The sequence below is a fragment of the Ostrinia nubilalis genome, chromosome Z (genome assembly GCF_963855985.1).
Source record: "Ostrinia nubilalis chromosome Z, ilOstNubi1.1, whole genome shotgun sequence".
Classification (NCBI taxonomy): Eukaryota; Metazoa; Arthropoda; class Insecta; order Lepidoptera; family Crambidae; genus Ostrinia; species Ostrinia nubilalis.
Window position 1 is genome coordinate 23,089,408 of NC_087119.1, and position 27,896 is coordinate 23,117,303.

Sequence of the window (27,896 nt, forward strand, 5' to 3'; positions counted from 1 at the left end):
GGGGAAAGTCAAACTGTCATTGGACCCGCAACGAAATTAATCAGAAGAACATAGGAGTTCGAAGTTAAGGTTCGACTTCCCTCCATTGCAAAGCGGATGACAGGTGACAAACAAAGGCTTATAGTCTAAGATCCCGCTATACAACGACCTTCACCGAGATACTTATTTGATGAAACATATTTCATATTCAATTTAACATGCCCCGATCCCAAGCGTCTACATTTATATTGTTGCTACTTTCCGGAGACTAAAGACCAAATCGACGGTCCCTACGTATAAAAACGTATCTGAAAACGGTCAATTTTACAGGAGAGCGGTTTGAAGGTTTAAACATGTGTAGCTCGCGTTCTATTTATCATACATTGATGAAATTTGGTATGATAGTTTTATATGAGGTATATTTTATAAAACATGAAGAATTATCAAAAAATAATCACAATAAGTGTATTATTTGTCATTTACTCACTTATACAACGGAGAGTTTCTAATTACAAATTACATAAGTGGTACTTACTAACTTTTACGTCGGAGTAATATATTTGTTAAAATTATTAACTGCCACATAAGTAGTTGTACACGGGAACAAAGTTCAGCTACTATTGACAGTAACTCTCTGTACGAGTCAACTCGCACATTTTTATTACTAATTAATTTATTGTTAACTTGCATTTTATTCATGCACTTTGGCCAGCTACGCCTGACCTACATTTGGGAATTTGGTAGTTCTAACATTTTTATAATCAGTGCAATAAAGCATTCGGCAGCTAATACACGTCTTTCAATAAATCCCATCAGCGGTTGATACGGCGTAGTTGTCTGACATCTTGACATCAGTCTTACTTTGACACCACATCTTACACTCTCACTCTAGGCCCATAGTCCTGCTCAACTAGGCATAACAGCGTCCCGCCTCGTTTCCCAGATAGTTGCATTTTGGAGGCACTCAATACCTTAAGATTCTTCCTTATCTAAGGGGTCTTTTGACTGAAGAATACTTGTAGAACCGGTAAATTTTCTTTGTCAATAGTGCCGGCCAAGTTTGACAGCATGGCATCGAGTACGAAGATCCACATGGCTCTTTTTTGAGTTCGATCTTGTGGAACATTGAATACAACTGGGTACTAAATGGAACCCTTTTCAAGGCATAGATATTTCAAGGTATCTGTCATGCAGATAGTTTCATCATTACAAGAATATCCTCATAAATAAATAAATAACTTTCACAGCGAGGCGGCTTGCCTGGGCGCCACAGACAGCATTATGGTCGCCCTAGGCCAGGGACCACATATATTTAAAGGCATCCCTGACACCTTCACATGACGCCCACACCACTGTCAAAACTAAGGCCCAGATAAAATATCTAAGAGTTATCCTGTTAATCACCAGTGGCGCCAAGTAGTGAGCGCAAATACGGTGACCTTATGTATATAACGAGTGGCAGCTCGCACTTTTTCCAATCCGTCGCCGTGCGAATGGAAGACAGCTTGCTTTTTCATGGCTGCTTCCCTAATTTGGAGGTCCGAAAACTCTCATGTCGGAAGGCTATGGAGATACGCTATCTATACTGGTACCCTCAAAAGCATGATTCTGTCCCATCTAAGGCATCACCCTCATAGGAAAGGGTAACGCTGCCCATCTTCTAAGACCTTAACAGGCCCAGAAAGTCTACAGGGCTACATCGTCGTCTTTAACGCAGCGTGAAGAACGAGGTGAAAGCTCCGCCATAGGAGGACAGAGAGGCCGTTTGACGTGAGACTCGCTAGACTGTGCTGTAGTCTAATAGTTGATAAACCACCTCGCCGTGGGCCGTGGCTAAGTTGGGTCGCCGAACCTTATTCGCACTCGTGCTGAAGTTTAAGGTTGCTCTAGCGATCGCACCATGACTGGGCACGGATCCTTCGAGCCCTACCTGTATTGCGGTGGCTAGGAGCATACGACACACCATATTCTTGCGGGATAGCATAGTCAAAGCTATGTGGACGGTAACAAAAGTTGGGTGGTAATGAATCACATCTATCTGAGAAGACAAGGTGCCACAAGAAGCTGCAGTACGATAGCGCGACTACGAACCAAGTGCGGGTGCATTTTAATTCGCTCCAGGGAAGGTGACACTATGATTGCCTCCTATCTTCCTTCCTCGGTAATGGCCAGCGTAACAGGGGCGTGAGGCCGCACGGAAGGCATTGCATAGATAGGCCACCACCACCGTCTGCTGACGGTGAGTGTGTGTACGGAAAAGCTGTGTACTTCCAGTTGCTCTCGTCCCAACTGTGGCCGTGTAGGTGGGAGATCTTTGTCCGGATTCTCAAAGTTAGCACTTATAGAGAGTGACGGGGCACCAGGGTATTTTTAGTGGGTATACCTCATCCTTCTGACGGGTATTTATGCTTGCAATATCATGTAAGCATTATCATGTAATAGTAGATTCTAAATGAAGTTAATTTAAACTTTTGTTTGTAAGTGTTACCTGCATATCTTTATTTCTGAATGCCTTAATATGCTTAATAAATAAATAAAATAAATTTTACGATTTTTTACTTATATCATGTATTATAAAGTAGCATAGGAGAAGAACTTGGTTGCGTTGAGTTTAATAAACGACCCTAGATACTTCAGTCGTGTTGTATATCATATTTTATATTGTTTTGTCTTCACTTTTGTGTCCACCAAATATTGCCAAAATACAATTTCTCAGCGTAAAACACCGTTACTGGCACTAACTTATAGACAAAAAACAAACTTTTCCAAAGTAAAACATTTATAGTGGCAGTTACGGCTAGAAGATTCTTGAATTTTCCGACGTAAAAATAAGTAAGTGCCACCTACTTAAAATAGTAACTTCAATTTTCCCGAGTAAAACAACGCAACTACGTTATGCATACAGTTAACTGATTAATTTACCGTTGGTTTAATGTTGACTGAAATAAGTTAGGTCAGAAATCATAATAATACCTATTTCCTTCATTAATTACGTATCAATTTACTCGATCTGCGCGGATGAAAGTGGCAGTTGCGGGGCTGGGCGCGCGGATTAAGGCGTGTGGTCCAACGTAAAATTTCTTAACTCCCACTAATGCAATTTTACTGCGGAAATCGTTCTAATTTTGTAGTTGCGGGATTTGTTTTTTGACGTTTTAAGGTTCAATTTGAATAAAAACTGTATGTTTTTTTAACTTAACCGAAACTGTTGGGTGCTCTGAAGGTTTTGCAAACAAAAACGGCAAATCACGGAACTGGTAGATACTGAACTATACGTAGGGACCGTCGAAATAACTTCACAACATACGTTTCTTGAGTCAGTGTCAGACTTAAGTATAGATCGACCTGGTGATGAGTACCTGATTGTTGGCGATTTCAATATAAGAAACGCAACTTGGCTAAGCGACTGTAATATAATTAATAGTATAACTTTGTCAGATCCCTCTAGAGACGTGTTGACTTCCCAGTTATTTGCTTTCCTATCTTTTACCGGCTTTGGTCAGTACAACGGGATACGAAATCAAAATGATAGACTTCTCGATCTGATCCTCTCCAGTTTTAGCAGTTGTGTGACTCGGGCTGAGCCTTTGTCGGAGCCTGAGGACAGTCATCACCCGTCTTTGTCCATAGCTGCGAAGGTGTTATCTGACGATGCTAGCCTCCAGCAGGCTCCACGCACAGCGCGCCGTTTCCACGCTGCTAACTATGAGCTTATCAGGGCCGAGCTGGATGACATTGACTGGGACCAGCATCTATCTAGTTCGGATGTCGAGAGCGCATTGAATAGTTTTTACTCAGTAGTAAATGACATTATCGATAAATATGTACCTTTGAAGATCATGAATAACAATAAGGAATATCCTGTCTGGTTCTCATTTAAATTAATCAAACTCATAAAGAAAAAGAACAAAGTTCATAAAAAATGGAAAACATATGGTAGACTTTTAGATTATGAAACTTTTTCAGATTTAAGACGCTCAGTAAAAAAACTAGAAATCTCATGTTATAAAATCTTTTTAACGAGGTCCGAGTCAAACATAAATCGGTGCTCAAAACACTTTTGGTCTTTTATAAAATCTAAAAAAAGTATTTCCGGTATACCTGACACTATCAAGCTTGAAAACGAAGTTGGTAACGACGGTCAAACCATCTCGAATATGTTTAACGCTTTCTTCCAATCAGTTTTTGAAGATGATAATGATACTATAATATCATCCCCGAGTCCGTCAATAAAGTCTAATTCTTTGTCCGCTGCCCTCATTGGTAGTGTACGCATCACGCCGGATATCGTTGAGAAGTATCTCTCAAGGATTAACACGACGAAAGGCAGTGGTCCTGATGGTATACATCCTATATTTTTGAAGGCATGTAGTAAACAGTTGGCACTCCCAGTTGCATCTATCTTTATCTTGTCTATGTCCTGTGGCATCATGCCTCTTACCTGGAAGCAATCGTTTGTTGTTCCGATACACAAGAGTGGGGATAGACATAATGCTCGTAACTATCGTGGAATCTCTAAGTTATCTGTTTTGCCAAAAATCTTTGAGAAGATTGTATACGACTCGTTGTATCCTGCAGTGAGCCCTTTGTTGACTGTCCATCAACATGGTTTCGTCGCTAAGCGGTCCACAGAAACTAATCTCTGTGAGTTTCTTGATACAGTATTGGAGGCTATGGATGGGGGCTTCCAGGTGGACGCTGTGTACACTGATTACTCAAAAGCATTCGATAAAATATCGCATTCTATCCTTATATCCAAACTTGAGGCAATCGGTGTGCATGGTGATCTGCTCAGATGGCTTACATCGTACCTTAGAAACCGAACACAGGCTGTGACGATTAAGGGTTTCACTTCCAGCTTTATTCCCATCCCTTCAGGAGTCCCACAGGGCTCGCATCTTGGCCCTTTGCTTTTTAATATATTCGTTAATGATGTTACAAATTGTTTTCAAAATTCTAAAATATTACTATATGCAGATGATACGAAAATATTCTCAGTTATAAAGTCAGAAAGTGACTGCCAAAAATTGCAAAGAGATTTAAACACTTTATGTGAATATTGTTCTCTCAATAAATTGTACCTAAATGTCGATAAGTGTAATGTCATAACCTTTAGTAGAAAGAAAAAAATAATTCAATATGATTATAAACTTGATGCAAAAAAATTAAAAAGGGTAAATGAGGTGCGAGATCTGGGGGTTGTCTTGGATAGCGGACTATATTTCGAGCAACATATCAATAAGATAATTGCTAAGGCATATAAATTGTTGGGTTTTATCTTTAGACAAAGCACTGATTTTAAAAATATTGGCACCTTAAAACTTCTCTATAATGCATACGTCCGGTCGCAATTGGAATACGCCTCTACTGTGTGGAACCCTATGTACTCAAAGTACGTAAATATCTTGCAGAGTATCCAGGACAAGTTTGTAAGGCGTTTGAGGTATCGTTTTAAGGATTCCGAAGCCGTGGATAAAATTGAGCCCAAGGCCATTAGACGCGAATTTAGAGATCAATTTCTTTTATATAAAATCATAAATAGTATTGTTGACTCGCCCTATTTATTGAGTAAGTTGTCTTTCAGGTGTTCTAGACCTAACGCAAGACACGGAAAAACTTTTATGACGCCACTATGTAGGACTAATTATAGAAATAACTGTTTTGTCATTAGAGCCTGCAAAAAGTATGACAGTGATTATGGTCACGTTGACATATTTCACGAGAAGCCTATGCGGTTCCGTGGCCTAATAAAGGCATAAAATGTGTATTAATACACCTTACAAATAAAATTTTCCCATGGTTTTAAATGTTTAAGTTAGATAATTAAGTATTGTGAATCTGTCTTTTCAATTTTAAATTACCAGTGAAAACTCATAGGCTTGTGTAAGACTTATTATTTTTATTCTACATGTATCATAATATAAGCTGTATGTTTTCCTAATAAAGAAAAATAAAATAAAATAAAATAAATAAAAATGTCAATAATAGGCTAGTTTCCTAAAAAAATTTTTTAGACCGTCATGTTTAATATCAAAAAATATTGGACACATATATTTTTATTTTTCAATCTTACAAATAATTACATAGTTATGGTGCGTTGAAGTTCCGCACGACGTCACAACGTGCGGCACTTTTATGCAAGCATTGACGTCACGGGCCTCTTCTTATGAACTTTGGCGCGCTTTATCTCTTTAAATTTTCATTAGTTTGAAAAAGTGATAAATACGTGTAGAGTATTTTTTGATAAATTAACTGACAGACTAATTAAAACTCTTGCTTTTTGACCCAGGAAACATCCCATCCCATGTACATGGTGCATATCTTTTCTTAAAGGTTACTAATAGTATAAGATCCCGCTATACAACGACCTTCACCGAAATGCTTATTTTATGAAACATATTTTATATTCAATTTAACATGTCAATAATTATATTGCTTAAGGGTTGCCTAATAAATTTCAGTCCAGGATATGATTAATTAATCATTAAAAATAGATTAAAAATATAAACTGCACAATACTAGGTAATTATAATGTGCACTGCTCTGCGAACATAAACTTTGCTATTCTATAAATACTGACGGTCGTAAATGTAGAATATTAAACTACATTTAATTCATTTAAATAGACTATAAATAGAGCAGTCTGTCCGTTATAAATAAAGAGCAAATTTTATATCCGTAAAATTTATAAAAAAAACTCTACATTAACCACAATGGTATAAAAATGAACACATTTACCTGAACTTACTATTACTTTCTTTAAATAAATGCTTTTTAGTGTAATTTATTAGTCTGTAAGAATTAATTTCTTAAGCGAATTATTAACATGAAAGAATTTAACACATTATATAAGTTTCCTTTAATAACGCCACATAAGCTTCGCCACTACGTGTGACCTACTTAAATATTAATGCTAAATCCGATTATATCAAAAAACATCAAAAATAAACTTCCGCGTATGTGGTTGTCTAAGTGTATGGATCTCTGTGCCTGTAACCTTTCCTTGCGAACTACTAAACCGACTTATTATATTATACTTAAAGTTGTCTACTGTAGAGTCTATATCATCCATATTATGTAGATAACTCTTTGAGAACCAGAGGAGAAAAGTATGGTTTTATCCCGGTTTTAGGAAAGGGACAGTTTACTCAATAAAGCCCTTCACGATATAATATTCTTAGGCTAGCTTAGGTCGAGTATTTAATACTCGTGCTAACCTCCAAAAATTAGTTTTTAGAGTAAGTGACACCACATACCCTGCATTGCATTTTTATGATGTGAAGACGATAACAAGAGCAGAGTTTAAATAATATTGGAAAAAATCAAATGATATCGCGAGTTAAATCAGCACAGCGCCATCTAGCGGATGCGAAGTTTCAGTCCGCCGCGCCGTTGTATAGGGCGCCATCGAGACACTGTTTGGGGGAATTAAAGCATCAATGGGTTGGGCGTTTGCGTTATGGTATAGAATGAAAAAGTAATTTTAGCTTCTACGTTGCAGTATGCAAGTTTTGGCTCGTCTCGATCTTGGCCTCTTTTCTTTTGTAAGGATTTAGATACGATTATTGTATGTACCTATATTACGCATACTTAATCAATCTAACTTTTAAGGTTTCTATATATTTATTACTACACTAAAGCTAACACTAGATATTACAATAAAGTTTTAATTTAATTTGCCAATAGTTTCAAATAGTGGTCGGAACTCCGTCACGCTTCCACGGAGCTTTATAGAAAGTTCTCGAATAAGCTTTAATTATTATCGAATTGGTATTGCACTGAAAGTTGTGAACTTGTCGTCTGTGAAACTAAATTGAAACGCAACAATTCAAACTTGGGTAATAGGTTCTTGACGACTATTACGGTGTACATGGGCGTGCTTTGCAGGCACTTACCTAAGCAGTGCCCACCAGGCAAACATTGGTTTTGATATAATAATCTATACTTCTATACTAATATTATAAATGCGAAAGTAACTCTGTCTGTCTGTCTTGCTTTTACGCCTAAACCACCGACTTTGATTAAAGGCATAGAGATAGCTTGAGTCCCGGGAAAGGATATAGGATAGTTTTTATCCCGGTTTTTGAAACCGGGACGGGCGCGATAAAGTTTTTCTGTGACAGACAAAATTCGACGCGGGCGAAACCGCGGGCGGAAAGCTAGTATACTATAAATCTAATTATTAAATAAAATGTTTAGTATAAAATAATGACAAAATGTATACCCGGCGCTGTACTATACATACCCTATAATAGAAAACTTCAGCGCCAATAGAGATATTCATCGATTTTACAAGTTGAGAAATTATGATTTGATAAAGCCACCAGGCTACTGACATGTGAAAAATAAAAAAACGTACGATGTCCATTGTAATGTGTTTCATCTGCTTTCTTTTTAAAATCTAAGCTACGTAGTTGTGGATTTTACTTTAATGATACTAAAGTTACAGTAATTCCCGTTTTCACCAACAATCCCTAATTTTAAGTGACCCCTATGGTAACACAAATCAGGAATTTGGTTTTTGAAGGGTCACTTAAAAATTGGGGTTTGATGGTGAAAACGGACATAAGAGTCTTATACAAACCATGTTTAAAACATAGACCTTATACATAAAAGCAATCCCAAACATTCTGAACCGAGAATAGAAGGGAACGGCAGAACCAACTTTACCCATTCAGTATTAAAACATAAACTCACCGTTGCATCGTTGCCGTGCAATTTCAGGTTATTGTTTAGCTAAATTGTTGCGTGAATTTAGTTTACATTTGCCCGAGGAAAGTTAGTGTTGGAATAGAATTTCCCAGTTACCGAGATTAACCTTCATTCACAATATTAAATAGACCTTTGCTAGCCTCTCAACGCTTCAGTTTAACGTAAACTGTATTAAACGTAATAGGCGCTGTTTAGAATTGAAATAAATATAGCATTGAACGAAGATACTTTAGTGTAAAAAGTTTGTTTATTTTTATTCATTATTTTAAATTAGTTCCTAATGAGATCATTAATAAATCGATCAGTTTATTTAAATATGCAGTGAAAACAGTTATTTTATACAATTAGCTTTTTAAAGATCATGTAAATCAGAAATTAATCACTTTATTAATGTGTCTGCGCAGTACCTCTCTGTACCTACTTACCTATATTAAATCGAAGACTAATATTTATAAAAGAGAGCCAATTTTTAAGGATTACAGCTAAGGAAATTAATCAACGGAGTCGGGGATTTTTTTTTTACAAAATGATTCCATTATTTGAAAGATAAATGTTTGTATATTACAGAATATACTCAGATGGATATAAAATTGAAACCGTCATTGAGCCGTTATTAATCAATCATTCAGAAAAATATCCACGTTAAAATAAATTGTCTAAAATATTTTAGTATGAACTATCTTTTACTGATGAAATTACGTTCCTAATTCTAGGAAGAAACATAGTAACACTGTTGCCGAAAAAATGTAACACGTAGTATATTGTGACTAAGAAAAGCCGCGGGTAAAACTTAGTTATTTCACGAAACCTAGTCCTTAACCAACCAAGTTATAGCTAACCGTTAGGCTCGCAGACTAGGGAAAAAGTTAAATAAAAGTTGGAAATCTATAAGTCACAAGAGTTCATAAAATTCTAGGAACATACTCCGTAATTTTATACGAAGTAAGTACAGCTCAAGATTCTCAGGAACTAAGAGACTCTTACTTAGGTACATACTCATAAGAAACATATTATTTAGGTACATACAAATATTCCAAGTTTCAACAAATCCATATTCACAAATAATTATTACTAATTATCAGCCCAGAGATCTAAAAAACAAAATTGGTGTCCGTTAGTGCTGTTAAAATATTGCGATGTCTCAATTACCTTTATAATAATGATTAATTAAAAATATCTTTACTACTTTTCTACTTCTAAATAAAATTGTCCAATAACGTAGGCGTCATAAGCTACAGAATAAATTCGAAAGAAAAGAGCCAAAAATAGACGATTTTAATTAAAAACACCGTACCGTAATAACTTTGCTACATAATAACACATTTTCTGTAAGAACATTTTAACATATTTCCATTTTCTCTTTGAAGAACTAATCTTCCAACGTTATTTAAGACGAGGTCGCTTTCCGAGTACTGTAACCACTAAGTACTAAGAACAGCCATTGATCTGCGCGCGTTCAATATTGAACCAGAGCAATTTGCCGCAAACTTATTGTCTAACTAATAAACCCAGCAAATTTTATACCGCATACGGTATGAAATGGTTGGTGGTAGAAAATGGTTTGTGTGATGCGGTATGCGGCATACCGCATCACACAAACCATTTTCTCACCGTTTAAACCTTCCCTGGACTACGAAACACATTATTTTCAATTTTGATCAATATACTAAAAAATACTGTATGGGACATCATTACATGATTGACTAGCTTTACAGTCTAGCGTTATTTTTTTCAACATCACAAAGTCTTTTTGCAGCATACAATTAATGATAATAAAATTAATAAACAAAACAACGACTGCCTTGAAAAAATAATTTTATTAAAATAATTGTTAAATAAATTTTAATATTATTATTTGAATAAAATAAATTAACCTTTATAACATTTGATACTTCATGAATACGTTACTATACTAACGATACGTCTCTCTAATATTAAACTGGGATATTTATGAAATCTCATATTTTTTATTAACATTTTCAGTAAAATATATAAATAATGTTTGAAAACGCATCGCCGTAACGCGTTTCTTCAGTGTCTGACTACGATAGGCCTACGGCTACGGGCCGCCTCGAACCAAAAGATATCAACGAATTTTGCTCTATCTTACTAACTTTGTAAAACTCATTTACTTTTTTATTTGTTTTTTAAAAGTAATAATACACAGTATAACTATATTCTTAAAAAGCCGTATTAAAATATTTAAGAATAGTATTAAAGGCAAGATGAATATTGGCTGTAGTAACGTTATGATAATCTCTACCTATTTATTTGCTATCAAGATAATAATGAAAATTAAATGCAAGTCTATTATAAACTTTTATATCTATGTATAAATATGTAGTACTTATTAACTACGTATCTAAAGTTTAAAATAAAATCTAATTGATTTTAGACTTATGAATAAGTATTCAATCCGTAAATAAACTATTTTTATATTTTGAAATCGTATCGTAATTTGCTACTTAATAATCTGATACTAACCCATTTTCTTGCCTGTGGGTACGTGCACTTATAGGCGTTTTACTTCAAGCTGGTTGTAACCATAAATAAAAACAAAGTGGATTTGATATTGTTAAGTTTGTTTGTCAAAACTTATTAGAAGTTTCCAATTTATTTATTAAGGAGTGACTAGAGCTAAGTTGTGAAGCAGTGTACTTAATAGCAACTTTAAAGTTGAAAGCTCATATAAGTAAATGATACCCAAATAAATGATGCTACTTATTTAAATGTTAAGGAAGCATCAAGAGAAACAGTTTATTATAAATTTTAATTTACAATAATATCTACTTTGGTTATAAATAATATTGATATACTTTTTCACTACTTACCTAAGCTTTTCGCGTCATTTAATTTAGAAACTCGATTTTGAACTGTGTTTTCACTGGTAATATAATATTATATGTGTGTACAAAAACTACATAATTATTGTAAGCCGTTACCAACATCGATTAATTTCTTTAATGTAACTATTTTGTAAGAAAAATATATAGTTCGAGTAGATGTAAAGTTCAAGACACGGCAATACTTTCAAAACTTTTGCAACAAACACAAAACTTTTTTTTTGTAAAAAAAAAATATCTCACCCAGTGCATCGCCCCCCTCTCCTCGTAAACTCCCATCTGGGGATCAATTTTTGTGTTTTTCTTTAATCGAACGTTTGGGCCGCCGCCCCACTACACTGCACTGACACGCATGACGCACTAGCGCGGCCCGCGGCGTCCGACGCGCGACTGGCGTCGGGCGGCCAGCGGGCCGGGCCCACCCACCCGCCTATAGTAACGTTGACGCCCTCACCGCAGCGTTTTTCTTAAATCACTGTTTACCATAACATTTTTTCGGTACGCTCGATTTTTAATTTGTTATGATAGCACACTTTTGTTTGGAGGGCGGTGAACTTTGTTTTATTTTTGCAATAAATAAGTTTGGTGTTGCGTTACTTAAATGGTCACCTGGGTAACCCATAACGTCGTCACGTTAGGCAATATGAATTAAAAATTCCATGGTTCTTTCAATACCATGAAATTAATAAGATCAGTAGGAGGTTGATTACATTTTTGGAACTTGTCTTTGACACGATTTCATTAAAGCACATAACTGAATTCCGTTTTTTTACAAAATCCATTGAATCGTTGAAAAAAAATTACTTACTAATAAATAAATACTTACTAGATTTTCTTACTTTTCCTAGAATTAGGTTACCACTTTTCCTAGATCTTAAACAAATGACTGAATTGCCTCTCTAACCTAACCTACCTGGCGATAAATGTGATTCGAATTATTAGGATTTTGTTATTTAACATAAATAGCAATATAATTAAATTGAGATTTTAAAATCATAAGTATTGTCTTTGTGATCTTTTTAATATTCAAAAGATAATTTTTCATGCGATAAATAATGCATATTTTGTAAAACTACAACAATCTTTATTAAATTATGATTTTAGTGAAAATATTTATTTTTGAAAGCAATATATTACTTAAATATCATCAAAAGATGTTATAATATTAAAAAATATTATTGATAAAATAAAAAGCCCGACTGCGTAAGAACTGAAAAATGGTATTATATTAAAATGAACTGAAAAGATAGAAACAAGACTACTTAGTGGTCACAAATGCAGTCGGAGGCATCAAATACCATCTACAATACGTTCCATCATATTATTATTTTGTATCACTAGTTATTTTGTTGGTGATATTTTTATGTATTATGCCTCTTATCACGGTTTTCCCATATTATCTCCAAAATCGTACTAAAAAGGCACGTACAATAACAATCTAGGGCGGGAGAAGATCATTTAAAAATAAATTGAATTTTATTTCGTTTAACAAAGATTCATTCATCTGGTTTAAAAAGGTAATGTGAATATGATCATCATCATCCTCATCATCATGATCCTCATCATCATGTCACTGACTAGACTGCAGGAGCACGACATTGCGGTTAAGTAAGATAGATCAGTTAGTTTAAGGGCTGATTTTTCAATCGTCAGATATCCTCTAACTGAAGAATAAACTTGTCATTTCGACGTATTTCCCATACTAAAACTGTCAATGTGCCAAACTTATTCTTCAGTTAGAGTTATCCGACGATTGAAAAATCAGCCCTAAGAGTAATAATTAATAAGTAGTCGTTTAACAAAAGGATTATAAAATTTCATACCGAATAAAGATTCATTAGAATAAATTATTTTTATTGACTTTAGATTGTGCTTTAGATGAAGTAATTGCTTGCTTCTGAAATATATTGTGATAACGACGCGACGGACAACTACAGAACCCTACACTGCGCAATTTTTATTATTTTTTAATGTCAATGTTAACCTTATGAATGTAGGTATCATGTTTTGGTAAAAATAACCAAACTTCCCATAGTAAAAGTTGTAGGATTATTGTATAGGTACCTACCTACCTATAATCGGATTTACCTATTTTCATCATGTACCAAGTTTCATAGGCAGAGGAATTATTCGGGTTGCAAAAGCTTCGTTGATTGGACTATTAGACTAGGCGCAGACCACCGATTTTTAGTTGCGCCCGATTTTAAATTTTATGAAGAAGGTGTAATGAGCGCACTTCCATACATGCCCATACCTGATCAACTGCCCGACTAAACTATCGACTATCGGCTGACGAAAAATCGATGGTCTGCGCCTAGGCTTAGACTAAGTATGCACAGTCTTTTATTTTCCCTTAGAAGCGGACATCCCTGTTTTATTAATTCAATCGTTAGATATTACTATTATGTATAAAATTGATGAAGGAACTAGTAGTTGTATTTGCTTAGTTTCGAAGAAATATTCGATATTGTGATTTTATAAAAAAAACAGTTTTAGAAGCATATTTTCTAAAAAAATTACATTAAGGCAGAATTTTGTAAATAAATTTACTTATCACTATAACGTCTACCTTTATGCAGAAATAAATGGTTATTGCTGCAGTAATTTAGGAATTATTTAATAATTTATGATTTTCAGAAAACATTTTTTTCTCCGTTGTCCTAGAAAATTGGCAGCTATATTTACTTTATATTGATGCATGATATAATTATCTATAATACCTGAATATATTACTTGCCTATCCCGTGGAAGTTCGATGATACGACTAGAAAAATTTGTCAAAAGTAATATTGACTAAGGCCATCGGTCAAAACCACTATTAACTGAAAGGACAATGACCAAAAATGTATGGAGTGTGGTCCAAATGTCCACCACTAACGAGACCTATGTAGTAAAATAGTCTACTAAATACTGATTCATTATAACCAAACCGCAATCAAAAATATGCTGTCAGTAAAAAGTTATGACTGAATGAAAAGTCTGTTTTTTACCTTTTCATCCGAAAAATCTTCTTGATATCATTCTATCCATTGCACATTTTGGACTAATCTACGCATGTTATGTCATGTCGCATGTGGCGCGGGGTTATAGATGAATTTTATTAAATATTATACTAGCTGTGCCTACGACTTTGTACGCGTGAAAATAGTTTGAATAATATTTCCCATTTTTACAACATTTGTCTTTACTGCTCCGCCCCTATTGGTTGTAGGGGGATGTTATTTATCCTAAAACCATCCTTGATAAATGGGCTATCCATAACAAAAATATTTTTTTAAATCGGACCAGTAGTTCCTGAGATTAGCGCGTAAACTACTACGATTTTTCAAACAGTCATAACTTTTTACTGACAGCTTATTTTTTTTTCGTCCCATACTGAAAGTTAATCTCTATTTTATGGACTATAAGCCAATATAGGTCTCATTAGTGGTGGACATTTGGACCACTTTCGGTCATTGTCCTTTGCAGTCAAAAGTGGTTTTGATCGATTATGAGTTTTGACTGCAACATATATATCGATGTTTCGAAAACGATAGGATTTCCAATAAGCCGCCACAGGGCCAACTCTATAATTATCAAACTCGACCAGACAAATTAATAATGGTAAAAGCAATGAATTTCAATAGTTATCTAACAAAGGCATTAAAACCGTATTGTTACGGACGGCATTTAAAAAACTAAAAAATATTCAGATGACAACCCTATTTACATATAAATTTTCTAAACTCATAGAAATTAAAATATCTTCGAACTTCCACGGGATAGGCAAGTAATATTTTCAGGTATTATAGATAATTATACCATGCATCAATATAAAGTAAATATAGCTGCCAATTTTCTAGGACAACGGAGAAAAAAATGTTTTCTGAAAATCATAAATTATTAAATAATTCCTAAATTACTGCAGCAATAACCATTTATTTTTGCATAAAGGTAGACGTTATAGTGATAGGTAAATTTATTTACAAAATTCTGACTTAATGTAATTTTTTTAGAAAATATGCTTCTAAAACTGTTTTTTTATAAAATCACAAAATCGAATATTTCTTCGAAACTAAACAAATACAACTACTAGTTCCTTCATCAATTTTATACATAATAGTAATATCTAACGATTGAATTAATAAAACAGGGATGTCCGCTTCTAAGCCAAAATAAAACACCGTGGTATGGTATGTCATAGTAAATACAAATGAGTAGGTCATCTTCATAGAAACGCACCGAGCGCGGTTTGTATTGGCGCGCTCACATACACCTACTCATTTGTATTTACTCTGGCTATGTTCATAATTTTGTAACGTATTGTTTGCTACCTCGCATTTTGTCAGCAGCGTTGGAAGAGATACCAGCGCCCTCTCTTAGCTATTCCGAGAACTTCCAATTAGCGATGATACGAACAGCAATCTCTGTATTCGCCGAAATTTGGTTAACCGACGACCTATAGTTTGTAGATATTCCTGTCAATAAAGGTTAACCTTTTCGATATTCTCTGAAATCCTGATGGAGTCGACAACAGCCAAGTGAGAGTAGGATTTACGCATGAAGGATTCCGTTCCAACGTTAGCGTACTTTTTATGAATTGTCAAAACGAAAGTTTCCCCTCCCCTAAATTTTGTAGGGCAATATGTACTTATGGTTAAGAATAAAAAATCTTTAAGTGATTTTACTCGTTGCTCTTACCCTTTCTATCTGAAAACAAAAGGAAATAGAAGTCTGAGGCACAAAATATGAATATTAAGATTGTTGTTGACTTCTATTTTTTAAGAAATTATGAAAGATGTAAGAAACTTTTTACTTTTAAATGTGGCTTCTATCAATGATATTAAGTACTTTACTATGAAATCATTAGACATCCCTGTAAACATATCCCTGTTATTTAATTGTTTTAATATTGATGTCCCTATAAAAAAAAATTAAGAAATAAAAATGTTTATGGATTTTTCCAATTTATTTATTTATTAAATAGTTGAAATACAAATTAAGAATTACTTTTGTTTTCTATTTATAAACTTTATCATTTTCTTCTCTGATTGCACAACTTTTATAACTTCTTTGATTCAGCAAACGGGTCGGTTGCAAATGGATTGTCCTGGAACAAAAGAAAACTATTTTAAATATTCCCAAAACCAATCACATATAGTAAATAAAGTTTTTTTTTATTTTGTCTCACTCCAGGCTACTCCAACAGCGTTAGCTGGTATTTTCAATCGTGTTATTAACAGACGCAAACGCTTGCAGCGTTTCAGCGTTTTGTATTTCACGTCCAGAAGCAAACGGAACTAAAACTGAACTTTCAAAACTTAAGAAAAAGTTAAAATGATCAAAGTTTGAGGATCCATAACAGGTGACCTTACAAATGATTTTTAAAGCGAAGCGAAATCATTGGAATTTCTGAATTCTAACCAAATTCTTTATAAATAAGTACAACATTTTTTTTTCAATTTAGGTACATGCCCATTTCACATTGGTAACATAGATAATATAAAACTTCAAAATACACTTATACCCGTTACACAAACATTACTATGTGCTCTCACAGTGCGCGTGGACGCACAGAGTGACACACAAACCAATCACAGAGCTCTATTCTACGCTGTGCGTCCGATTTGCTGCTTCACTTTTAAGCAAGCATCGTTTGTGAATACGGGCGTTAGCGCGTTTTCTATCATTACTTGGGTAACCGACCTCAACCATTAACGACTACTAGCGCCATCTCTTAAGAACCACTAATACTTGCTATTCAATCTTCAAGTTGCATTCATTGCACGCAGTTGCGCTAAACCTGTTCGTTCGTTTCAGCCGAAAGACGTCCACTGATGGACAAAGGCCTCTCCCAAGAAACCTGCACATTTACCTAATTACCATTCAGACAGGTGGCATTAGACTAGTATTATTACATTGTCTGTGATAGAAGTAAGTATTTCGTTGTAAAATTTATTATATAAAATCTATTTATGATCTAACCATTTATTTATTTTTGTGTCTTTTATTAATTAAAATGCATCATTAGTAGTTTGGTTTCCAATTTAGAGAAATAAAATGGTAATTTTAAATTAATCAATCTAGTTCTAGTTTTTTTGCATAAAAGACATTTAACAGCCATTGAAACTGTAAAACTCATAATCCGCATCCCTGAAAAAGTTTCGCGCGCTCCCTTTTTGTATTTCAAAACAATTTTATATTATTTTATTATTTTTGATGAATATAGAATTTCACTAAACAAATGCAACGATTATTCTGGTAGGTACATTACAAGCATATCACAAGTTACAAATCTTTCCTCTTTATAATATTTAGTATAGATGTATTTTTTTTTTGGAAGTTGGTTTTTGGGAGACAGTCTCCCACAATAATCGAATTCTACTATAAGTCTAAATTGTACTAAAAATATTGTAATGATTGTTGTGGTGAGGAAATAAAGCATTTTTTTTTATATTATTATTATTTAGTATGTATGTTTAATGATTTTCTAGGGCTTAGTACACCTTTCTACTTTAATTTACCATCTTAGAAACAATTTTATTGACCCTGTCCTAATTTCCTTTTGTACCTTGTAACATGAATCAGTAAGACGACTTAAAATAGCTGTAAACTGCCCTCTGTGTACAGGGGTTGAATAAAACAAGTCCGCAAAACACCCTTGCGGAACGCCCGTAAACCTCAGTGTTCGCAACTTTTAGGGCATATCGTCACTGTCAGATGGCACTGTATAAAAGGTACGCAATAATAAACTTGTTATCCCACTATATTTTAATCTTTTAATTAAATAACAATTAATCAAAAATAGTAAAATATGACAAATTAATGTCCAGAAAATCAGCCCAAAAAATATTTGATGAGAGATCGTGATTATTTCAATGCTTTCTCCTACTTACTACAAGGAAGTACTTGGCCTGCATCCTTCCTATTCTAATTCCTATAATTTTTCTGAAAAATATTATTGGCAGGTAGTTGCTAATTGCTCATAAGATAGGCCCCCTTAATTGATATTTATTGTCCGTGGTGCATAATCTTTTCTTAAAGGTTTTAAACCTTTGTTTGTCACCTGTCATCCGCTTTGCAATGGAAGGAAGTCGAACCTGTATTTCGAACTCCTCCTATGTTCATCTGATTAATTTCGTTGCGGGTCCAATGACAGTTTAACTTTCCCCCGGGACAAACTTGACCTTCATTGGTTGGGTTTTTGTGGCGGATCCTGGCTACACAGGAGTTGCAGTGGTGGGAACGAGAGGTGGGAATAGTCCCGTTATTCTAATTCCTACCAACATTACTCGTAATAAATGAGAAAGTTTGTGGGGATGAATTGATGGATTTAGGTACTAAAGTTGTTTTGGTACAAAAGTTGTTTTGGTACAAAAGTTAGGTTTTGGTACAAGTTAATTTTTGGCACTACATTTATGTTATGGTACTGACGTTAGGTACTCCAGTTGTTTTGGTACAAGTGTTAGGTTTTGGTACTAAGGTTAGATTTGGTACTAAAGTAAGGCTTCGGAACAAAAGTTAGGTTTTGGTACAAAAGTTAGGTTTTGGTACTAACGTTAGGTTTTGGTACTAACGTTAGGTTTTGGTACAAAAGTTAGGTTTTTGGTACTAAAATAAGGTTTTGTGCACTAATATTTTGGTACCTACTAAAGTTAGGTTTCGGTACAAGTTAGTTTTTGGCTCTACATTTATGTTTTGGTACTGACGTTATGTTATGGTACTAAAGTTGTTTTGGTACAAAAGATGTGTTTTGGTACAAAAGTTAAGTTTTGTTACTAAGGTTAGATTTGGTACTCAGGCTTTGGAACAAGTTAGGTTTTATGGCACTGCGGTTTTGGTGCTAAAGACTGGTTTTGATACAAAAGTAAAGCTCTGGTACTACAGTTAGGTTTTGGTACAAAAGTCAGTATTCGGCAAAAAAATTTTTTTGGTACTAAAATAAGGTTTTGGCACTTAAGATAGGTTTTGGTACAAAAGTTAGGTTTTGGTACATCTTAGCTTTTGATACTTAAACGGATTTGGAAAGTTAGGTTAGGTTTTTGGCACTACATTTGTTTTGGTACTAACGTAAGGTTTTGGTACTTAAGGTTTTTGGTACTAAAATAAGGTTTTGGCACTAAAGTTAGTTTTTGGTACAAAAGTTGGGTTTTGATACCTAAGTTAGTTTTTGGCACTACTGTACAGTTATGTTTTGGTACTGACATTAGGTTTTGGTACTTGGTAGGTACTGATGTTAGGTTTTGGTACAAAGGTTAGGTTTTGATACTAAGGAAGGTTAGGTTTTGGTATTGAGGTTAGGTTTGGGTACTAAAGTTAGGTTTTGGTACAAAAGTTAATTTTTGGTACAAAAGAAAGGTTTTGGTACAAAAGTTGGGTTTTGATACAAAAGTTAGTTTTTGGCACTACAGTCATGTTTTGGTACTGACATTAGGTTTTGGTACTTGGTACTGATATTAGGTTTTGGTACAAAGGTTAGGTTATGGTACTAAGGATAGGTTTTGATACTAAGGAAGGTTAGATTTTAGTACTGAGGTTAGGTTTGGGTACTAAAGTTAGGTTTTGGTACAAAAGTTAGTTTTTGGCACTACAGGTGGGTTTTGATACAAAAGTTAGTTTTTGGCACTACAGTTATGTTTTGGTACTGACATTAGGTTTTGGTACTTGGTACTGATATTAGGTTTTGGTACAAAGGTTAGGTTATGGTACTAAGGTTAGGTTTTGGTACTAAGGAAGGTTAGGTTTTCGTACTGAGGTTAGGTTTGGTTACTAAAGTAAGGTTTTGGTACATAAGTTAATTTTTGGCACTTAAATTAGGTTTTGGTACTAAGGTTAAGTTTTGGTACTAAGGTTATTTTGGTTAGGTTTTGGTACTAAGATTAGGTTTTGGTGCTAAAGTTGGGTTTTGATACAAAAGTTAGTTTTTGGCACTACAGTCATGTTTTGGTACTGACATTAGGTTTTGGTACTTGGTACTGATATTAGGTTTTGGTGCAAAGGTTAGATTATGGTACTAAGGTTAGGTTTTGGTACTAAGGAAGGTTAGGTTTTCGTACTGAGGTTAGGTTTGGTTACTAAAGTAAGGTTTTGGTACATAAGTTAATTTTTGGTACTTAAATTAGGTTTTGGTACTAAGGTTAAGTTTTGGTACTAAGGTTATTTTGGTTAGGTTTTGGTACTAAGGTTAGGTTTTGGTGCTAAAGTTAGGATTTGATACAAAAGTTGTTGATGTTAAAGTTGTTTTTATTCAAAAAAATGTTTAAATTAAAAAATTAAATGACTTGAAATCATCACTCTAAAAAAGTAATTTATTAGGAAGTGATACGGCTTCCCTCTTTCTGTCCATACGTACAGGGTGGAAACGATAAGTGATCTCACTCGATTATTTCTAAATTGTACAAGATTCGTAAAACTGGTTACTGATTCTGAAAGTGCTTTACGAGGTCTTTCAAACGATACCAATAACAGGTTACAAGATATACTGGAACTATCTGAAAATTCAATGCTTCCATACTAAATATATGCCAACCACATAATATTACAAAAACAAATTATTTATTTGCAACAAATATTTTTTTATTAAATAATAAACTTTAAATAAACTCGTAAATTGCATTCTTATTTAAAATTATTTATGGAAAACAGTAGTTTTAGGCTTTACTTGCTATAATATACTTAACATCAAATAAATCGCACCTTCCACAATGCAAACTTTAAAAGATTTTCTTCTGACACAATCATGGTGCCCCAACAATATTAGTCGCGGGAGGTGCGATTTATTTGACGCCGAGTGTATTATCAAGAGATGAGTGCCATGACTGTGGTACTAAATGTATGGAAGATGGAAACATTGGATTTTTGGATATATCCAGTTTATTCTGTAACTTAATATTGATACCTTAACATAGAACTCGTGAAGCACTTTTAGGATGAGTAACCAGTTTTATGATATCTTGTGCAGTTTTTAATATTATGTGGATGAATCAATTTAATAGGACTCAATAGTTAGGATTACAAGTAGGGAAATGTTAGGTTTTAGTACAAAATTTAGGTTTTGACACGAAAACAGAAGCAAGTTTTGAAAACATCACACATGAAGATAAAAGTCTTTAACCAATTTGTGTTGCCAGTGATGGTATACGGATCTGAGACGTGGTCGCTTACTATGGGCCTCATAAGAAGGCTCAAGGTCATCTAAAGGGCGACGGACCGTAGAATTTCTAAACTTAAGTGCCAGTCAAACATCAAAATCAAAATCAAAAATATTTATTCAGTTTAGACCACAAGTGGCACTTATGAGTGGGCAGGCCTCCCCAGCGTCGGACTGGCCATACAGTCGAGGTGGCATTTGCCAGCCGGGCCCCAGCCTGCGCGGGCCCCCCACGGGCCTGGGTTGCGGGGCATGCGGCAAGTGTGGCCCCTGTGCTACGGTTGCCCGCGTGCATGTCTCGGAAACTATGCGTCGTACAAAAAAATTGTACAGTCATAATTTGTAGAAAATTGCTTTGCCTACAAATATGTTAATATAACTTTTTGCCTTAAATTAAAGATTAAAGAAGTTATAAGCAAAAAAAAATCCTTTTTGCTCATGTATAACTTCTCTAATTTAATTTAGGACAAAACGTTATGTAAACAGGGCCGTCTTTAACCTACTAGGGGCCCTGGGCACTTACGGATCAAGGGGGCCCTTGTCATCTAGAAAAAGGTATTTTGAGACGGACAGACGGGGGCCCCCTCCGTCGCGGGGCCCTGAGCACGTGCCTAAAGTGCCCAGTGGGAAAGAGGGCTTTGACCATTTATGTTTCTTTCATGATGCCCTGGCCTTCATTGGTTGGATTTTTGGCAGTCAAGCAGTAGATACTCACATAGAATCCTGAACTATAAAACAAAGCTACAATACCGAACGGTGAAGATGTCAGACTGGCCGACTCGGGATCCAAGGAACACTGGTTTGAACCCCGCGCCGCTGGACTATTGTGGGGAAACCACTCGTCACACAAACATAATTTAGCTAAGCGCAACGCTCTCCACGGCATTGATGTTGAGATCAGGTCAACCTGATCTTCTGGCTGTTCCGCAACCACAATTACTTGGCCGACAAGCTGCACGAGCTTAACCCTTGCTGGGGTGACGACAAGCTTTACCAGGTCGCCAGGGACGTGAACATTGCTATGTAGGTACCAGCACATCGTGTATCACGAGCTGATGCCCGCTGTGTGTGATCGGTGAGTGGTTGTTGTTTATGGAATATGTTTCTTCCATCATCAGTAATAATCCCGTCCAGTAATAATAATTATGTTAGTGACCTTGAAAGAGTAACTTACTAGGGGCCCTGGGCACTTAAGGATCAAGGGGGGTCTTATCATCTGGAAAAAGGTCTTTTGAGCAGACGGGGGCCCCTTCCGTCGTGGGGCCCTGGGCACGTGCCTAAAGTGCCCAGTGGGAAAGAGGGGCCTGTGTAAACATATTTGTAGGCAAAACAATTTGCTACAAATTATGACATAGCGAATTTTTTGTAAGACGCTTAAAAAAGTGTTTTCACCCCTTTTTTCAAGATGGCGGTTGGGGGACAAGGGTGGCGACCCCAAAAACTTGAGGTTAAGCTTCTATTGACCACATTGACCCACACATGTCCCAAAAATAAAATTGCGTTCTCTAATCAATGCAATACTCGGAAAATTGCCGGAAAATGATGGGAGTTTTATTTTGCTTTTTTATGTATTACAGTGTTTAATTCTCACAATTTCATTCACGCAAGTGACTTGTGAGAGACGATTTTCAGCATTAAAGCGCATAAAACGAGACTTTGTTCTCTACTGGAGCAAGAACTGTTAGATTCGTTAATTATACAGTGTGAGTCACGATAAAGTGTACATATGAAATTAGGTGAAACTAGACCTATTTTTATCGACAAAAAAGAGGTCAAAAATTTTTTGAGATTTTTATTTAATTTTTTATATAATTTTTTTTTCTTAAAATTACTTATTGTAAAGAAAACGTAATAACTTTTAAACTAAGCGGTATATCCTGATATAATAAAAACAGTAATAATGCTAAATAACAGACGATACTAAAAAAATACTAAGAAAATGCCAACAAATAATAAAAAATGATACTTTTTGAAAAAAATCTGCTTATAAATTCGTGTTTTTTTTGTTTTCTCCAAAAAATGCCCTATAACAGGTGGTTTTTATTGCTTTGTATTATTCTCTATCGTATTACCTTTGTAAAGCCAAAAATCGCATGTCTCTATCCCTATCACAACATTTTCTATTATAGTTTGAACAAAGGCCTACCACAACATTATTCTCCGCTAAAGGTAGGGACAATTTTAATTTTAACTAAAATGCTTATTTTACTTTTATATATTGATCTTTTGTCTTCTGTTTTTATTTGAAATCTAACTTGTCTTTATCAAAATTACAAATCTAGAGCCATTTTCAGTTTCGTAGTTAACGAAGCGTTGAATGGCGCGCCCGGAGAGGCTTAGTTCAAACGATCATAGCAAATGTTGTGATAGGGATAGAGACATGCGATTTTTAGTTTTACAAAGGTAATACGATAGAGAATAATACAAAGTAATAAAAACCACCAGTTATAGGGGCATTTTTTGGAGAAATTTATCAAATAACCAAAAAAACACGAATTTAAAAGCAGATTTTTTTCAAAAAGTATCATTTTTTATTATTTGTTGGCATTTTCTGAGTATTTTATGTATTTTTTTAGTATCGTCTGTTATTTAGCATTATTACTGTTTTTACAGGATATACCTCTTAGTTTAAAAGTTATTACGTTTTCTTTACAATAAGTAATTGGAAGAAAAAAAATCTATAAAAAATTAAAAAAAAATCTCAAAAAAATTTTGACCTGTTTTTTGTCGATAAAAATAGATCTAGTTTCACCTAATTTCATATGTGCACTTTATCGTAACTCACACTGTATTAAATACAGAATCGGATCTAATCAAGGATTACGAAAACAGCAGCTTTTACGATCGAGTCATTAACTGCTTTGCTGAAAGTTCTCCTGTTTTAAAAAAAATGTTGATTGGCTAGCTTTATATTATTATTTGTTATTAGTAAATACCTACTTATTATTTTACTTTATTTTAGTATTGTAATAAATTTTTTACAGTTTGTTTATCTCAATTTGTGTATCTCAGTATTTTTCTATAGTATCCCTTCACCATGATCTAGTCTCGGGCCTCGGGATTGCGATCAGCCACCCGGGCCCTTCCGGCCCAGTCCGACCCTGGGCCTCCCTCTAGGTGGACCGACGATCTGGTACCTACAACGGGTAGTACCTGGATGTGGGACGCGCAGAACCGGTCGCTGTGGAGATCCTAAGAGGAAGACTATGTCAAGCAGTGTACGTCGTTTGGCTGAAACGAACGAATGGTAGAGGCAGTAGCAAGACTTACCATCCCATACTTTGATATGCGCCCTGACTGTGCTGAAGGGGTAGTAGGCGCACTCCGTCCCAGACATGTTTTCCTGGTGCGGCAGGAGCCAGCGGCTGTACCAAGAACAGCAGTTCAGGCAGTACTTGGCGCAGTCCTCGTAGGGAAGGCAGTCCGTCTTGTAGTGAAGCCAGCCGTACCACTCAGCTGTGACCTAGTGTAATTATTACATACTAGAACCTACATCACGAAAACAGTAGCATGAAATCAATCACTGGCCTCCACACACATCTATCTACAAAATGCTGGTTTTTTATATTCAATCCCAATCCAAATCCGTCCGTCAACTGTCTTTCATTCAAAATATGTTTTTGGTCAAAATATCAACAGCTGTTTTCGATGTATGTTTTCTTAATGTTAATAAGACTATTCGAAAATTGTGGATACTTATTCTAAAACTGATTTAATTTGACAGTTGAAATCCGGATTTGGACAAGGATTGAATATGGGAAACGGGCGATATACTGTTTATTGGATATCCTGTAATTTTTTGAGGCCATTCCATCACCACCTATCAATTGCAGCAGCGTTCCACAAACAAGTTGAATCGGGGGACTTTGGTGTTATACACGTATTATTTAACAGTAGGTAAACTAATATTAACTACCGGCTACAAAAGTAATTGCATGTAGTCACTGTGTCGGTTTGTGTTATCAGTGAATAAAGTACTCTTATTCACATCCTTGGCCGTCTGTTTATAGCTGCCACATGTGCCATCGGCAGCTGCTTTCAACCCACTTCGGAATAGCATCTTTCGGAATGAAGTACTTGCTATCACTGCACACTACCCGTCCTAACCCGTCTGGCCAGCATGGGGAATGAAGGCCAATTCACCCATTTGTAAAATAGATTAGTGCTCCTGCGCTCTCTTTGGAGGCTAAATTACTTGATGATGAAACTGTTCGCTGCGCTTCTGGGCAGCGCTGGCTATTGGTCTGTAATTCACCTGGCTGGCGTCGTAGTTCCACTTCACGTGGTCAGCGTACTCCACCCAGCGACTGCGGCCCAGCATATAGTACGTGTTCTCGTAGTAGCGGTTCCCGAAGCAATCGCAGCCCTTCAGGACGCCTTCCTGAAGAACGTTTGGCAATTATACAGGGTGTGGTTTTGTAAAACAACGCCCATCTCCTACTTGACGGATATTGATCTTGAGTCGGCCGTTTGTTGTAGTGGTTCGAAAGACTACTCCACCGAGAGGTCGCAGGTTCGATTCCCGCTCAGTATAAACAAACATTTGTGTGCATGAACATGTACAGCTTTCGCCCGCGATTTCGCGTGAATATTGGTCTGTCACAAACCTTTACCTACCCCTGTCCCCTTTCTAAAAGCTGGGATGAAAACTATTCCACTCATGTTTACTCTGACTCTCAAACTACCTCCACATCTCGTCTAAATCTATTCTGTGGTTAAAGAGTGAAAGAATAACAAGTAACAAACATTCATTGTTCTTTCATCCATAAATTCGTTATTTCACATTAGGTAGTCTATAGCAAAAATATTAACTCATACCTCGGCTACCCACTCGGCACACTTTCCACCTCCACCTACATTACATTCAATGTCTGCAAGATGTCTAATATTGTACCTATAGTATCTTGTAGTTGTAGTTGCAAAGTTTATAGACTCTTAGCATTTGATGCCAGGGAGTCCTTCAAATATTACAAGGCGATGCCTCTTTTATTTAAAGCATACCTAAGTGTCAATGGATGGATAATGAAGAAACATCAAAACTCGGAGTCCCTGAAAAAAAATCTCCTTTTAAAGACGTACACTGCCATCTAGTCAAAGTGCCCGTAAGCGCGTTCTCGCAAAAGCAGCTTCGCCCTGGAAGGTCTGACACCCGGCACTATAAATTGGGGCATCTTGTAATTAAACAAAACGCAATTTATTGTGTTTACAGATAGATGGAGTGTTTCACCATACACAATTAGTGTTTTAGAAGTACCTAGACTTATTAGATATGTGGAAAACATTGAAGGATTTATTAGGCGATTTAATTGAATGTTCTTAATAATGCTTCAATAAGGCGACCACGAGCCGGAAGACGTAGTGTGGGCAGGCCTCCCACTAGGTGGACCAACGATCTGGTGAAGGTTGCGGGAGGTGCCTGAATGCGGGCGGCGCAGGACCGGTACGTGTACACGATGCGGTGGCAGTGCAGCAGCAGCGCGGTGGGTCTCGAATGTTGTGTGTCAACGTGACGTTTAGAATAAATATATAACTTTATTGACATAAAAACAAGTATAGTATAAAATAGCGAAGCCCCTGACTCCTGTGCTAGGTGTAACTAACAGTGGGTTCGGTTAGTCAGAGCCCTTCTGGCAGGGAGAACCCCACTCATAACCCACTAGCTGCCCCTGCGGCTGGTGGGTATACTAATTCATGTATTTTCCTGCAAAAAAAAATCTCTTACGGAACTCACAATTTTAGCATATTTTACGGTGAAATGAAGACACCACCAAGGTGCGGCGGCGGTGCAGTGACGGTGCGGAGGCGGCATCGTGTAGGTACACGAGCGCTAAGTAGAATAATTTACAGGTACTTACTTCCAAAAATATAAATGGTATACCTTCAAAGTGTCGTACCGCCATATCTTATACAGCGCTTTGAATGGCCCTCCGTTCTTCGCAATAATCCGTACTAATGCAGCCCATTTGTCCAAAGCCAAAAGAGACATTGCTATTACGTATATAAATGTGGTAAGAATTATTTTATAGACTGAAATGTATTTAATGTATGCCTGTCTGTATGTTTACGACTACACTGACGTTAGATTATGACAATTTGTTTTTAAATTTTAACTTAAACCATGAACGAGCATCCAAAGGTGTGTTACAGAGGTGTGGAGGTGTATAGGTGTACCAGAATCTCATGGCAAACAAAAATATTGGAAAAGTGTGTTTTTCATATGGCCATTGTCTATG

General features: G+C 35.7%; 2 protein-coding genes and 1 long non-coding RNA gene across 3 annotated transcripts in view; 1 reads left to right on the forward strand and 2 right to left on the reverse strand.

The window, feature by feature from the left end:
• Positions 1 to 11,912, reverse strand: part of LOC135086711 (protein apterous-like) — a 145,593-nt gene extending 133,681 nt beyond the window's left edge. Inside the window, exon 1 of the mRNA XM_063981488.1 lies at positions 11,778 to 11,912. Coding sequence (XP_063837558.1) covers positions 11,778 to 11,813 — 36 coding nt within the window. The 5' untranslated portion in view covers positions 11,814 to 11,912. The remainder of the gene's footprint in view (positions 1 to 11,777) is intronic.
• The window catches only part of LOC135086721 (uncharacterized), a 227,931-nt gene that overhangs the window by 12,291 nt on the left and 187,744 nt on the right, over positions 1 to 27,896 (forward strand). The gene's annotated exons all lie outside the window — the stretch shown is intronic.
• Positions 16,534 to 27,723, reverse strand: LOC135087061 (probable NADH dehydrogenase [ubiquinone] 1 alpha subcomplex subunit 12). The gene is made up of 4 exons (XM_063981908.1): positions 27,542 to 27,723; positions 25,919 to 26,044; positions 24,934 to 25,126; positions 16,534 to 16,623 (listed from the first exon to the last, which is right to left on the reverse strand). The coding sequence occupies exons 1-4, from the start codon at positions 27,647 to 27,649 to the stop codon at positions 16,592 to 16,594; spliced, it is 459 nt and encodes a 152-aa protein (XP_063837978.1). The 5' UTR covers positions 27,650 to 27,723; the 3' UTR covers positions 16,534 to 16,591.